This window comes from Aptenodytes forsteri, unplaced genomic scaffold (genome assembly GCF_000699145.1).
Source record: "Aptenodytes forsteri isolate BGI_AS27 unplaced genomic scaffold, ASM69914v1 Scaffold143, whole genome shotgun sequence".
NCBI lineage: Eukaryota > Metazoa > Chordata > Aves > Sphenisciformes > Spheniscidae > Aptenodytes > Aptenodytes forsteri.
Window position 1 is genome coordinate 2284802 of NW_008794951.1, and position 16825 is coordinate 2301626.

The 16825-nt window shown below is 35.1% G+C and overlaps 1 protein-coding gene across 3 annotated transcripts in view; it reads right to left on the reverse strand.

The window, feature by feature from the left end:
* Positions 1-16577, reverse strand: part of STAG2 (stromal antigen 2) — a 43348-nt gene extending 26771 nt beyond the window's left edge. For all 3 annotated transcript variants that reach the window (XM_009275294.2, XM_009275292.2, XM_009275293.1), the window contains exons 1-11: positions 16437-16577; positions 14296-14374; positions 12973-13134; positions 10090-10186; positions 8679-8755; positions 6905-7109; positions 4475-4626; positions 1976-2049; positions 1738-1861; positions 458-556; positions 282-361 (exon numbers count right to left, since the gene is read on the reverse strand). In XM_009275294.2, the coding sequence (XP_009273569.1) occupies positions 282-361; positions 458-556; positions 1738-1861; positions 1976-2049; positions 4475-4626; positions 6905-7109; positions 8679-8755; positions 10090-10186; positions 12973-13134; positions 14296-14374; positions 16437-16480 (1193 nt within the window). In that variant the 5' untranslated portion in view covers positions 16481-16577. The remainder of the gene's footprint in view (positions 1-281; positions 362-457; positions 557-1737; positions 1862-1975; positions 2050-4474; positions 4627-6904; positions 7110-8678; positions 8756-10089; positions 10187-12972; positions 13135-14295; positions 14375-16436) is intronic.
* Between the last annotated feature and the right edge of the window lie 248 nt (positions 16578-16825).

The following is a 16825-nucleotide window of genomic DNA, read 5'->3' on the forward strand; positions in this document are numbered from 1 at the left end:
CTATATTTCTTCAGTTCAAATATTCCACAATAGCTTCGAATTAGGGAGGTTGAATTCTAAGTTTCTAACTGTTACACTTACTTAACTGTGGTAGATAAGTAACAACACTGTTCTAGCCAGATTACTTTTGAAAGTCCAATTTGTTTGAGTGTAAGATGCGTAGACATTTCTCTAGACTTTGGATTATCTGAATTCTGCCAAGCTGCTGTCCTCACCCACAGGTATGAGAAATACTTTTAATATTTGTTGTAGGTCAGATAAGGAGATATACATGTACTTACTGTAAAACAAGAGTGAGTAATTTTATTGCTTGGACTGCAACATCATATTCTTTGTCAAGAGTCATAGACACAATTCTATCCTAAGAACACAAAAGAAAGTATTTTCAAAGAGGAAAGAAGTGTAATACAACTTTAAAAAAATTCATACGTACTTAAAAATATGAAGTTACACTAACCTTGAACCGACTGGTGAAGAGTTCCAATTTGGAATTAAGCTCTTTATTATAGTAAAGCCCTTGCAAAGCAGTTAGGCATTTGAGTCTTACTTCCCCTTGCTAAAATAAAATTAAGAACTGGATTAAAAGTCAAGTATAGGATACAGATGTGATCTTCAAATCAGACAAGTTTCTTTTGCAGTCTGAATTAATTCAAAAACAAAGATTAAATGTGGTCAAGATATACTATCAATAATCATGTTAATAACATAAGAGTATGTCCTTGTTTGTAACAAGCCAATGAAGGGGGAAAAAAAAAGCCACCAAAGAAACCCCTCCAATGTCTTATTGCAGTTAGTATCTCTGTAAGTCAAAATACACGTTTCATTCTATAAAGATGTATTCTAAATGCTCGAGATATTTCTAAGTAGAATTCTATGTGTTTCCTTTCACTTAAAGCTGTTAACATCTATATCGTTAACGACCATCTCATGTTAGATCAGAATTACCAAGTAGACACAGAGAGAAATACTCCTTCTGAAGTACAAGATCTACTTTAGCAGAGAACATGTTTTACGGTATAGATACAGAAATACTTTTCAAAAGTCTAGGACAACTGACTTCGCAGTTTCTTATCACCCCACTGCCAGAGGTTATTGGGTTTTTTGATACCAAACCCATGAACAGCATAGCATGAGTGAGCATCCCTCATTTGTTTCACTTCAAATTCGATAGCTTGAAGTCTCCAATGCAAGAACTGAGGCAATGTGCTGACTCAACAATGAATGAGGAGTATTTGTAAACTATACCTGTTGACCACTCCAAGCAGAGAATAATCTCTAGCTAATAGCTGGTAAGTAACAGCTTGAGGCGCTCATCAGCACAAACGGGGACTTTTCCCATGTTTTTTACAGCTAGCTAAGAATGCTAAGAAGTTTCTTAACTTGGCAAAACAGAGAAACTGTTAGGCTATATGACTGGACTATTCCATGTGAAATGCATTAATTTTAAATAGTTAAGTATTATAAAGTACAAGTCTCTATCAGCAATAAATAAATAGAAAAAGCCATTTCCTTACAAATAACAGTTCCTTAAAAATCTATATATACTCTCTAAAACCATTCAAAATATTCAAGTCTATTTTTTTAATACATAAAAAAAACGCCAGTGCTTCCGAGTGTTAAGAAAAGCAGTGACTGATTAAAACAGTTAAGAGATCAGAACCTAGTCTGGCAAGATCAACAACCAAAAACACGGAGTTATGCTTCGTGGTTCTGTTCCTTTTCCTCAATGCAGCTTACCTTATCATGCATAGTCCACCCTACGTATTTTAGGTAGCTGTCATTTAGAAAGGCGTCACTGTACATCTTCATCCATATTCCAATCTCTTCAATACAGATAGCTCTTATTTCAGCAATTGCATCTCTGTGGAGAGAAGTGGGACAATAGGATCAAACAGATGAATAATTAGAAATAACTTGTCACCAGCTTCCAAAATAAATTAATGGAGCTACAAGTTACTTACTAAGAGAAACTTACCGGTATCTATGCACAAAAACACCTTTAAATATTGCATTCATCATGTTTTCTATTTCATCCTGATTTTCCTGAAGCTGAAAGAATGAACAGAATACATAAACAGTGAGCAGCACTTTTACAGTCAGATCAGATGGTGCTGATGCTAGACAAACTAAATTAAGTTAACATTTGCAAGTGTGGCCATTAAATCCTTTCCTGAAATATTCACAAATCTGTTTCACAGTACAATATGCTATTATTTAAGGAATTGTATCTACCACAGCATACAAATTTCAGTAATTCTGACCACTGGAAAACTGTTCTTCAACTGTAACTAAGACATCTTAGGTTTCTGCAAGGCCCTTCTTAAGTTATTTATAAGAAAACTTGATTTAATTTTCTAGTAACTTTTTAAGCCCAATGTTCAGCCCAATTTTTAATACACTTACTATGTTTTTATGGACACGTATCATTACAACAATACCCAAATCATGTGAACTGCATTACAAGGAGTCTTTTCTGTATGCTAAAGAATTTGTGGTCTAAAAAGACAAGATACAGATGAAGAACTTTGCAAATGGCTACATGAGCAGCATATACTCTGTTTTGAATACCTCTTTCCTCCTCATCCATTACTTAATTAGAGAGAAAACAAATGCAGAAACTGAGTAAGGTATTGCAGAAAAAGTTAGTTTAAGAATATGGAGCTGAAAAATAAAGGAGGAGACAAAGCCAGTCTCAGAGTAACAACACAAGAGCAAGACATGCAGTGAGTTCAACAAGAGTTGAAAAGTAATACATGCAGTGTTTTAAAACACAGAAAATTGTATTTGCTTTGAAAGTGCAAGGAAGTCCTTTAAAAGATTTGAAAATAACTAAATACTGTTAGCAGACAAGCATATTCTTTTTGCAGTTTGAACTATAACGGTAGGACAAATTGAGACAATGTTAATGAGAATAGTCAAGGACTGAGGAAGTTGACATGTTGGTGGATCAGACTGGGGGGGGAGAAGACACCCACAAACAACTCCACACCCCATGCCCCCCCCAATCCATCCAAAAACACCCCCACAAAGAAACCACCAGAGATATTACCCAGATGGGGGAGATGTGCACATGCAGGGGAATGGATACAAAAGGTAAAGGACCTCTCGTACAGAAGTTTAGAAAAAACAGCAAGAATGAACAATTTCCATAGCATCACAAGATTTAGGAATTTATGGAAGAAAGGAAAAACTGTAAGGAAATACAGTAAGAAGAAAAAGACTAAGCAGCAGGAGAAAAGGACTAACAAAGCAAAATATTTAACATGTTCTGGGCCTAAATCTAACACTTGCCCACAGTAGCCTCTGAAGTAGGAAGACGGAAAAAAATTTCAAAATATTAAAACAAAAGATACAAAAAGAATCAATGAATAAATTTAATTTTAGTACTGGATAAGGCTGAGTTATAAATGAAACAAAACCCAAAATCAAACAAACTGAATGTTACTTTGAAGCTTACTTAATTATCATTTAGCACAAGAAAAACAGAAAATCAAAACCAAAACTAGAAAAGCTGGTAAGAAATCCTAAAAGCCAATATACATAAGAGCAATTGAGATTGGGAAAAGTCTTGATTCTCACATCACTGCCTTTTCTGTGTATTACTTATAAGAGATGCACACGCATCTAGCACAACTACATTTAATGGGTGTTTAAGGGATCAGTCTCAAACTGCAAGATCTTTATGAGATGAACAGAAGACAAAGTTGTTTGTTTATCTGAATTGTCAAGAAAGAAAAAACATTAACTTAACAGGTAACAGCACAAAAGTTGAAGAGCAAAGGTGAGATGTTTCCTTTGAACATGGGAAGGTTATTTCTAATGTCTAAAACAAAACAAACGAAAAAAAACAAACCCACAACCAAAACTAAACACCAGTTCCTCAAAAAATAAAAACTTAAACCTGAATGAATCAGGGCTTTCAACAAGACAGCACTGTCAGCAATGAATCAGCAAGTCCCTTTTACACAAAAAGAAAGAAAATAGAAGTAGATTGCATTTTCAATTTTGATAGTGTATTCTGTAAAGCCTTTAAACACACTTTCTGCTGAGATCGGTATTGACATCATAAAAGCTGTATTTTGTCCCAAGATCATGAGGTTCTTCTCTAGAAGCCAAAATCAGTCAATGTATGGTAATTTTTGTTACATATTTGAGTTCAGTTTAGGAAACTAGTCAAGAAATACAACAAAAAATTATCTGTTACTGATTGCAGTCTCTCTTGCTAACTTTACCAAGACAGCACTATCTGAAAATTTTTTAAGAGTCTACATTTATCTCTTTTTTACAGAAAACCAGGCAGTAAGAAGCACCTTTCAAAATAATTAAGTTTTTCAAACATTAAACATGAACAACTTAAAGAATGAAACAGAGGGACTAATAACTACCTTTAAAAAAAAAATTACAGAACAAGATTAATTATTGTCATTTATCAACACTCATCCTATGCACACCAGCTACAGACAGTTGCACTAACCTCCTTTCTTTTCTGTAGTAAGAGTTCCAGCCTATCATTAGCTCGTTTCCCAATTATTTTATTTCGTTCTGCTTCATACTGCCGTTGTGTATTGTCCATGTTAATACTAAGATTTAATGCCACATTCACTAAAGCAGTCATCAGCTTCATGGCTACAAAAAAGTGAAAAGGAGTAAGGATTATTTAAAAGGTTACCTGATCTAAGAAAAATGATAAACAAAAATCTTGACACCACCTCCTGTCAACCCTTTCTGTATTTATGAAAATATATTCACTGTAAATTTCTTGATATGCAAAGCTTAGCAGTGTTTTACTAAGCACTGCATCATTACTTATCAATACAATAGATAAAACACTGACATTTTGTTCTTTTCTTTCTGTCAATTTTTTAATACTATAAGGATTATCGTTGAATTGAGATACAGGATATGCTTCCCCCAAAAAATGAAGGTGGAATGTAAGATTCACAAAGATAGTCCAGGAAATATTAAAACGATTCCATTTAGAATCAGTTAGTAGACTGATATTACCAATTCACTCAACCTCAAACATACAAGAAATTTCTTTCTTCAAAACGAAATGTCTTAGACAACCAACACCACCATATCACACCATTCTTTTCCCCTCAATTTAATTTTCATGAAGGGCCATTTTTTTAAGATATTCCTTTAATTGCAGAAGCAGAGAAAGGACATTAGCCAATTAGAAGCCAGAGAACTGACCAAAATGTAAGATACACTTGGGTGGGATTCTTTGCGTGCTTTCATTTCTGAATCAACCCTTTTAAAAAGGGTTCAGACAAATATGCCTATTCCAGAAGCCAGGAGGTGGTCAATAGTATACTTGCTTTTCTTACGAACTTTTGTAACAAGAAGACATGAAAGGGCTTGCATTGGCAGAGCGTACACAGAACATTATTAAGCGTGTATCACTAGCATGAAGTTGGTGAGTAAGACAAAGACATGCAGATATATCAAAATATCGTCACAAACTGATCTCCAAGGATATCAAGATGAAAAGAACAAGTCTGAGCTAATCATAAAAGCCAAAATTACTGCAAATAACAGTAAATATGGATACAAGGATTTTGTTGGCTGTCTCTATCCCATATAAAACACAATCTTCAAGAATACAAACTGGAATCTCATATGAAATGCACAAGTAATTACACAAAATCAACAGAATCGACTACTGATGTGAACAAACACAAACAGACTACTGATAAAAATTATTTTGTGTGACAGAAATTAACATGCAACAGGGCAACTTCGGCAACTTTTATTCAGGCACAACTCAAATTAAAAAAGTAGTAAAAACTTGGGTTTAAGAACTAAGATTTGTATTAGCCATATGGTACAGCAGTCAAATTGATGATACAGCAGAATCAATATATACTCCTGAAATAAAAGGTTTTGCTCCTCTCTCCATAATGCATGCCTTGGCTAGTCGGAGTCTCACAGCGGCAGCCCAATGCGCAGTGTGCTAATGTATATTCAAGAGAGATGATCGATGAAATAGAACAACTGATCAGATAGTCAGAACTGAAGCTAGCTGTAAATGAGCCAGTTCCAGTGAAGCTAACAAGAACTATTTCCAGTGTGGCAAAAAATCAGTTTCACGTTTTGTTGTGCAGTCCGAATTCACCTTGTTCAGACTAAAATTGCTATAATAAGCCTTACATAAGTGGACTGCTGCACAATGTCATCTGAGACCCTTCTTCATTAATCAATGCAGGTTTAGGACTTCCTTATCCAAGAAGCTTATCCTTTGTCCATATAATGACATTTATTTAAAACACTCCATACTTAACTCATAAGGGATTTCTTTGTAATTTAACAGACTTTTTAAAAAAATAACATAAAAAGGACAATTACTTAAAACCATACAGAAATTTATTGACACTATCACTGATGAAGCATTCTTTAAAATTATTTCCAATGCAATGAACGGAAATGCTACTTTCAATTACATCGTGCCATGGCCTCAACATACAGCACAATTTAAGTCTGTAGTAAAAATTGCATCTAATCTAAAATATGACTCCTGTTTGACTTAATGCAGAGCATAAACAGGTTCAACTGCATTTGAGGTTAAAAAGATACCTACACCCTTATGACCAAGGACGAACTTGTAGAATCAACTGGAAAGTTTCCTTCTATTTACTTTTTCTACTAGACTTAAAGCTAACATAAATTAAGTACTAGACAGCTGGTAAAGAATACTTTAATGCTGTGTTTTTCAGTAATGAAAAAACAATAAAGGCAAGATAAGAAAGCTGTACCAAAACAAGCTGCATTAGACGGAAACTGTATCACACAATGAAACACGAGTTGAATGTCGAATATCAAGAAGTTCAACCAGAACAATTCTTTCCTGTGCAACACAAAACGTAAAATGGATGCAATACACAGATAAATATAATTCACTGACCTGCCAGTGTGCTAGTGTGCCGAAATGCTCTGACTTGTGAGTCTGACAGCCCCGTAAGCAGTGAAATGACAGTATCCATCATATATTCATCATATATGATGCTATATTGACATTGTCGGACGAGTACTCCAATGAACTCACAAAAACTGGATTTGAACTTCTTCCACTGGGGACCAGCCATAGTTAGCGGATAATCTCCACTATCCTATTAAAAAACAAAAGGGAAACAGGAAATTCTTTCAAACATCTTAAAAGTTATTTTATTAAATAAAGATTAAAAAGAGATGGGTACAACTTTAAAGCCAAAATCTCCGATGCCATAAAAACGATACATCAGAAGAACGCGATTCCACAAAAATGCATCTACTTTGCAGCTTGGGCTTGTTATATGCAGAGACAACATTCTGCAAGTCCTACCATAAAAACTGCACATAACCAGATATACTGAAATAACTACTACTTTCTTTTTTCTGTCCTACTCCCTAAAAAAGGAAAAAAGAAAAAAAAAATCATACCCCTTACAAATCTGCTTCAGGTTACACCAGAACAAAAGAACCATCACGTGAACAGTTAGTTGACATGCTTAGGAACACTCAGTTCAGGACCATAATAAAGTTTACAGGGAGATGCTTACATATCAGACTGAAAATTCCTGAAGTCATAAAATGACCTACTATAACACCTTGAATATAACAAATGTGTGTTCTTCTCCTGATTTGGGAACCTTTACAAATAATGGTAAAGTGACGGGGGGGGGGGGGGGGGGGTGAAAAACATTTTTTTCAGGGCTTTTGTGTGATCAGCTTCTTTAAGAGGCTAAACAACATTACAGGTTGAAAACGAAGAAAGCATCCATGAAAAAAGATTAGAAATCCGAGAGTTGTTTGTTAGAAAACTGTTACAAGAAAGAGTGAGCATAACACAGTGATAAAAAAAAACCTGAACAGTCCCAGCTGAAGGTTTATAAGTTTCATACATTATTTCCTTATAGTAATCAAACCTATTTATGCATTGAGATGGTTCTAAGGAATACTAAAATCCTTTTAAACAAAAACATACTACATTTTCGCCTCTGTTAAAGTTATCAATGTTTTCTGGATTTTTTATTGGGGGTTGGGGGGATGGGGATTATTTCCATATTAGACAAATGTTGGGAGGAGCTTTTAAAGCTACCTTTACATTCTTTGGAACACAGGTTGAAAATCACTCAAAAATAAACCCACAAAAAAAAACCCCAACACCCAAAAAACCAACGCATCTCATTTACCCCAACACTCAGTGGAACAGAAAGTAAGTGACAATTTAAAGGAAAAAAAAACATTATAATCCCCATGAAAGGCAAAGCATTAGTCTTCAATTGGAGAATAATCAAATTCAAATCCCCACGATTTGTAGATTAATGAATGCATAGAAATAAATTTAGCAACCATTTTAAAAGTTAAAGACGACTTAAAGGCCTTACATACACAGCAGGAACGGGGAGGCATCCCACACAGACCCACAGCAGTAGGAGTTCCCACTATTCAAAAACTGAAAGTTGATATTGATTTCTTAAACCATTACTAAAACAAGTTATATACACGCAGAGCTTTACTTCCTCGTCTTACAAGTTCAATGAAATAAGGGAGTTCAAGATTTTCATTCATAAAAGTCCTGTCATTTTTGCAGCTGACCCTACCCTTGAAAGAAACCTGTAGCAACATGATCCAGTAAAATTAGGACAGGTAAAATAAGAAATTAGTATCAATACATTATCAGCACTTCATTAAATTACCTCATCAAATTCTTCAGTCATTTTTCGGATTATTTCAGAATTCTGCATATGTCGGAACATCTCTGCTGTAACAACTCCTACAATTTAGATATTAGACTATTAGCACTTTTAATATGAAAGAGGTATATGGCAGATGACATGCCTCCTGCTACAACGTAAAAGTGATCAAATTTCAGCTAACCTACAGATTATACATGTATTTTTTAAGCAGTTACACATTTTTTATTTTAGCATCCGTGTATAACAAGCTCTTGGCACCAATACTTGGGGTTTAGTTATATATATATGGTTTTTATTATTATTCTTTTTTAAAAGTGTGTTTGTGTGTGTGTACACACACATCTAGAATTTACTCATTCACTTATATTCAGAAGTCAAAGATACTTGTGCCAGACCTCTTCATCAGCCAAGAGACTACACTAATCTGAAGTGACCTTTCAGGACTCAAGATTCTAAATGGTGTAAGACAATTTTGAACAGTTCTATTGCTACTTAACATCATCTGCACTGTAACAAACACAGTGATTTCATGCAATTTCTATTTGTCTTAGCCTCAAATTGTTAAGAGTGTAAATGGTGATATAAAAAACAAATAGATCTCCTGAAGTTTACTGCAACTATACTGCAAAATTCATGAGAAGGATCATCTCAGAAAGCATTAAAAGATTCTGTAGTTTTATCTGGTAACAATAATCAAAAGGTCACTGCTCTTGAAAGCATGGATAACCTCTGAGGAATGCTGTTAGCTTTCTAGAGATTTATGCACATTAAAAGTTTATCAGGACAGAGAAATGCTTGAGCAGAACAAATTACATCCAGTCCTACTCTATCAAGCACAGTGACGCTGCAGAGTAAGTTACCTTCTTCTCTTCAAAAGGAGGTGAGGGGAAAAAGAATGAAGGATGTAGAAGTGAGGAAAGAAAACCACAAAATAAAGAATAAAATATGGAAATAGAATCTCACTGTAGGCAGGCTACCATGAAGCTGTCCATAATACCTTTTAAATCAAGCGTCTCTACAAAGGCTATGAAACAATCTTAAAACACTCAGTGATAAGAACTAGATAAATCCAAACTAGAATTCCAAGACTGAACAAGCTAAACTACCAATGTTAAAAGAGAGAGATGATTTTCTGAAATAATAACAGGAGCAGAGGAAGATGAAGTAAGCGTTAAGTACCAATACTGCATTCTCTCTGGTGTTAGGCTTTATCTACATTTTTAAATATAGTATAATATTTATAAACCTCCTGCTCCCAACTTCAGAAATACTAGCTTAACTACAAGAACCTAATAATGTAAACTAGCTGCAGGGATGGAGCAGTCCTACAGCATACGAGGTATAAAAGCAAAGAATTAGATTCATACTATAATATTACTTAAATGGATGAGTAAACATTTCAGTATCTTACCTTTGCAGACTGAACACTGAATAAAGAAGTTAATGAGATCAAGAAGTGCTATATCTCTGTCATGTTTGTATGACTCTATCCAGTCATCCACTACAGACTGAAAAGAAACAAATATAAAGGCACTTTTTAGTTTTCATAAATTGAAGACAGTGTTATTTAACTGCTTTCCAGTAAGTGATTCTTGTTCCTTCCATAAATAACATGAACTTTGTTTTTTTGATTAATACAGAACAAAATGTTTCAATGATCCTCTACTGCTATAATATCAGTTTTCAAGAAAAGAACTCATTTTATTCTATAAACATATGCAAGTATGAAACCAACACCTAAACATAAAGCACAGGAATACTATATAGTCCTACAGTAACTTTTTTTGAGGGAGAATGCAAAAATACTTGGTATTTTACAGAAGCAGGTTTTCTCCCCTGCCCCCAACTAGTGACGCTTCTCTAAAGATACTATTTAGGTGTTCAGTTCCAACAGCTACAGCTCCCTCTAGTCTTCAAAAATGTTGCCCCTTTGATGAACTGTGCTCCACACACATTAGCCATAACAGGATGAACAGCACTGCCCTACACTGCATGGACATTAATTACTCTGTATTCACTAAACCAAATAGCAACAAGAGCATTTTACTAAAGAACCTTCAAGGGAAGGAAATTAGTAGGAAACCTGAGATGATGGTTTTGAAAAAACAGAATTTACATGCAATTATGTTTAAACCATCCATGTGTATAGTACAAACTGTCTACCGCAGAAGTCAAAAACTCGTATCATACAATTACTTTATTAACACAGGCACAAGAGACCCACTTTAGTATCAAGCTTTCAGTTTTGAGTTTTTTAATATGTTGATACCCTGCCCTAAAATCTAGAGTCATTCCAAATAGAGAGAGATGATGGAATGGTTCAGAACTTCCAAAAGACAACTGGACTACGCAGCATCTCCAATGCTTCCTGCCTGTACTCTTCTCAGTGCTTACTCTCACAGGCAATAATGCTGTGAGGACAAATAAAACATATTGCCGTGCAGAAAAACTTCTCAACAGATGCACAGCTAAATCCCTCTTCCCTAAATTTAAGACTGTTTATAGTATGATGCACAGCTTCCATCAGCAAGACAAAAAGAATGAAAAACTCAAAGTGAAACTGTCGTAGTCTTCCCAGGAGAAGAACCTACAAACCAGTACTGATTTGGTTGATCTGTGGGGAGGGGGGAAATAATCTAGGAAACATCTTAAATTAGGCTTATAAAGGAGGTCACTGTGCAAGAACAAGATAATGCTAGGAACGGGACAAATATTTCAGTCAGGCAGCCTTGTTTTCAGAATTTATTTATTTTCAAGAACCTCTAGCAAAACAATAGTTTCTCGAAACATTTTGTCTTAGTGGATGAACCATCTGTTTTTGCCAGAGAATAGACGCTAACTCAGAAGAAGGTATGGAACAGAATTCAAAATAAAATAAAATAAAAATCATCATCAAACCTTTTCAGGTAAGCAAGCGCTGAGGGCCACAGAGAAAACTTTCTACACTGAGCACTGAAGAGGACTTTACTTTAGAATTACTTTAGAAATACTTCGAGAATTTTTTTCTTCCTTAATTTTGACAAAAAAAAAATGACTAAGATTCACTCTATTACCCAGATATCAATTCCCCAATTCAACAGAGTAATCGGGCCTAGCAAAGGTCCATTTTGCTCTTGGAAAGCAAAAGATTTTGACTGTATATCATTTTGAACAGTTAAAATGTCATGAAAATACAACCGCTGATAATTGGCTGAAAATGTAGCGCACACAGTAACAGTCAGAAAAGTATAGTTTTTCTACCCGCTTTGAAATACGGCAGAACAAAACAAATGATGGAAGTATCAGAATTTCTCTGTGCAAATACATCAAAGTAGTCTGTTCTTTTTTAAAAGTCTGAACTAAATTTCTGCCAAGCAATTCAGGCTCCAAGGTTCCCAGCTCTAATGCCGGAGCCTTCAAATCTCGAGAGGACTGCATATAGACCCAGCTTCCTGCATGCACATCACAGAAGCTGTAAACTCTAGATTTTCAATCCCAAAGTCTTTCTTCGAGGCTGCTGAGGAGTCACATGAGTGAGTCAGCAGGAAGGCTTCATGGCTGATAGGCTTACACTTTAACCCTCTCTCCACTGGAAGATTCACACAGTCAAGCAAACACTTTACCGATTTAACTGAATTTAAAATAAAAAAGTGCTAAATTTCATAATAGACTGACTTCAGTCCTATTAGTAAATGCAGTGGAGACAGTGCCTAATGCAGAGACTTCTAACGGGTTAAAACTTCCTGACCCAAATTCTACCCAATTAGTGTTGCAATATACATTAGCCAAGTCAACTTAAGGGGAATTTAAAGAGTAGCCCTTAAGTTGTAGTGTGTAGTGTAGTGATTTTACTTTGGGTGACAGAAGAGAAGCAATTATTTCTTTTCAGATAATCTAAGTTTTGGGAGCATCTACAGACTACAGATTTCTTGTTAAGTTCTATGACAACCAGAGGCATAAACCACATTTGTATTTAGTTACAGCCACACAAAAAGGACTTTGAAGTCATGTAATCTAAAGTAACCTTTCTTCATCCAGGATACTGAAAATTCACTTTCAATCATAGTCTGAATTTCTTCATTATATATGTGATTACTCATGCCTGACATTTAGAAATGAAAAATCAGTTCGTTCAAATTCAAACCTTAACAATGTAAAAACACTTTTTTCTTTAATCTTAACCTGGAACTAAAAACTACAAATTGAAGAAAAAAATTTACTTTAGGCTTCATTTTATTAAATCTTATGTACAGGAAAATATTGTTATATTTAAATTGTATATTCATCCAGGTCACAGAGATATCTCAAGTCTTACCTGCATAGCACTCTTGCCCATTTTAACTACCTCAAACAGCATCATGTTTTCCACACCATTCTGTTGGTGATGTCCATTCATCCGATTTGGACCACCAGGTTTCCCTCCTCCGTTTCCACTTTTCCCCTTCTCTGCTGGTCCTTTTTTTCCTTTTTTACAAGTCTGCAATCACACACACGCACAAGAATTTTTAATTGGGTATTATGTAGTAATTAAAGAAAAAAATTATTATTCATACCATGACAACAATACACAAGGCCTTTTGTTTTCAGGAACGAGATTTAAAATCCAAAGTTGAGAATAATAGCTGATCCTGACTGATACAAAGACTAATGAGAATTCTACAGGTTCCATTTCCTCCTTCCCTCATTTAAAATCTTCTAGCAACTAGCTAGAAGATTAGTGACAGTGTATGACACAAAGATTTTTCCTGTGTTTAAATTGTAAAACAGATTATACAGATTTTATTTAAAACAGTTATGGCAATTCCATTAACAGACATCACAAAGTCTCCTCTGAAATTCATTAACCTTTTGTTTTTTAATTTGAGCACACGTTGGCAAGTGGGGGTGAGGAACAGCACATAAGCGTCTTCGTATTTGATTCCCCAAATCAAGTATGACTTACAGAAAGAAGTAAGAAAAAAAGCATTTAAACAGAAATTAAATTACTGTTGTATAAAACTATTTATCATCACCTCTTAATAACTGGGAACTCTGTACCGGTACAGGTACATGGGGTGCCCAGCAAGGCAGTCACAGCCCAGGCCAGCCAGCATGCAGCAGCCTGCCTGCGCCACAGCAGCAAAGGAGCTGCATGTGGTGGGTGCCAAGCTGGTGAGAGGGCAGGAGCCACCAAGGTGGGGAGGACACACGTCTGATGAGGGGAGAGAAGGGCTATTAACTGGGTTTAGACCTCTCTGCTCGGGTAGCATAACCTCCTGTCTGCGACCTATAAAAAAACCCCTTTTAATTGAATTATTTGCTTCTGTTCACTTTTCAAATTGAAAGAGCCAGAATTAAATGACACTAACCAAAAGAGACTGTATTAGAACCAAATTTAAGTATAGGGTGGAACACATGCAGAGAGACTAATCAAATCAAATCTTCTTCTCCCCCACCTCCCTTATGCCTTCATAGCACTTAGGAAATATCATGCAAATACTCAAGACAAAGCATTTCAATGCAAATACAAATATGAATTCTTCACAGAACACTCGCATTTTCAGAAAATATTCCTAGCTCATTCAGCTTCAAAGCAAGTGCTGAACTCTTCAATTCGTAACAGTAGAAGTGTTTCAGTATCCCTATAAACTGAACATACTTTTCCTTTGCCTTGTTTTTGGTTTTTTCCTTCAATATCCTCAAAGTCTGTATCAGAAGAGAAGTGTGTTTCAGACTCCCTGCAAGGATAAAAAGACAAACCATTTACACATTTCATCAGAAACATTCTTAAATATACTGAAGTCACATTATGCTCTCTGTCCAGTAAGTCAACTCTAACAGTGAAACTGCTTTTTTCTTCTGTTTAATTCTACTATCGAGGAACAGATCAGAGCATATCCTCACACTCACACCCTACCCTGCCTCCTCCAAACAATCTACCTGCAAGGAAAGCCATACAGTAAGGTTAAAAGATGTGAAGGCGGGTAGAAAATAGCAACAGGTTGGGAACTCTGCCTTTAGCACGCGACAAACATTACACCATCTCAAAAAGCAAGCAGCACCGTAAATATCTGCCCCAAATACTTAAACAAAACAAAATAGAAGAAAGAGGAAAAAAACCAACAGCAAAAAAACCACCACCACTTTCCCTCATAACCAAAGCGTCTCAGCAGATCTCTTCATGCTATCAGAAACTAAGTAAGTAGTTAAGAGGTACACACTTATGTTGACAGATACAGGAAAAAAGTTTAGGTGAGGTTTCTCCATCAAAAAGATAGCCTGTAGCTCTGTTTAAGCTTGTAAGGTAAAAAGATGTTAAACAATATATGAACAATATGTGAAAATATATTAATGTTTCTCATTTGTTTAATTTCCTACATCATTTAAATACGCTGCATCAATATACAAATCCTTTATTGCCAACATTGGGGGGGTGTGTGTGTGTGTGTGTGAAGTCACCTGAATTATTAATAGAGAATGCTTAGCTTGTGTATTCTCTATTTCTACATTTCCTGCAGAATACAACTTTAAAACAAGATCTAGCAGCATCATTTAACACATACATGCAGTACAATGAATTCCAGCTGCTATCACAAATTTCTGATACACACTTCCTGATTCAACTTAACAATGCAATCATAAAGACGACCAGGGACATGGGAGACCCATTCTTGTATTTATAACATTCTAAAACAATCCAGAAACTGAAGGTCTCTCACTATTACAAGTGTCTGAAAGGAGGTTTCTTCCTTTTAACATGTATTTTGCTATTTCTGGTTTTGTTGACTATGTACTCTGATATGGACTGAAAGTGTCTCCTGGAGGGGGGAGGAAGGTGAGAAATATTTCTTCTTCAAAACTTCCTAGGTGTTCTTATTTTCACAGGGAAGAATACAACACAAATTCCAAACGTTTCACTAAGAAATGAACTGTTCCAACAGAGTAAAAAAAACACTATAAACAGCTGTAAAAACAGTATTCCATATTAAACCATCTTCCAATTTACCTTTATCTCTCATTAAAAGGAAAAAAACCCCACACAACCAACCTCGTTGATCTTTTTAGATTTTATACCAATTGAATCCATTTCAACAGTCTGCTGAAATGTATTCACGCCAATTTCTTGACAATTAAAAAGGTGAGGAACTGGATTCTTTTGGTCTGCTTAAAATAATCACTTTATTTCTCTGTCCAAAATGTAATCTATACCCAACTTTATATCTTGGAAATTCAAATGTCTGTTTCTTAAAAACTGTAGGAAGACTAGCGAGCTAATAAAATGATGTCAAAAACACCAAGGAACTGATGCCTGAGGGAAGCTAAGACTTTGGCTTTAACTAAAGCATTTGGCAGTAGGTATTTACAATATTACGTGACCTGCCCCAGTTATTAAGGGCAAATACCTCAACTACTTCCTCCCTCTCTATAAAGAGGCTTTAATGAAGGAAACTTTTTTTGGTATTCCTAATCAAAGAGTTTCTTATTCAAACATTTCACTTGGAAAGACAAAATCCTGAAAAGTACATAACAAACAAAAAAGTGTCTGTCACAATGGCTTCCTACTAGCAAAGTTTAAAAATTGATTTAAAATAATTAAGCGCTTCTAAAATACTTATTTTAATTAGTGCTGAATACTCAAGAATTCAGACAATGCAGCATCAACGTCTCAATAAGAAAAAATCTAGAACCCTATTCCTCCATTTTGTTTCCTTGTTTCCAAGAGAAAACCAACAACATGTATTAACACTAAAAAGAGCCAGTACATTTAAAAATGAAACTAGAAATTCTTAAAACACTTACTGAAGGAGAGTAAAATCAGTTGGTATTTCTGGAGCTGCTATCATTTCTTTATCATCTTCTGGAACACCACTGTATTAGAAAGATATTCAAAAACCAGTCTGAAGTACAAGATTACTTTTCTTTCTTCCTTTGTAGTGGACAACTTCTATAATAAAATAAATAAATAAAGTGAAAATTTTTCCACATATGAAGGGGTAAAAAAGTTGGAAACGCAGAAAATTTAGATCATGCCCCCCTCTGTTTCCAACTAAGCTTTTTCCTGTTTAAAGATTTTATATTTTTGACTCCTCCCATGATCTTACTACAAAGTACCTCCACAAATCTTAAAAGCATCACAGTAAAATAAAATACAAAAACGTTTGTCAAAAAGCATTTTCTGAATAGGATGA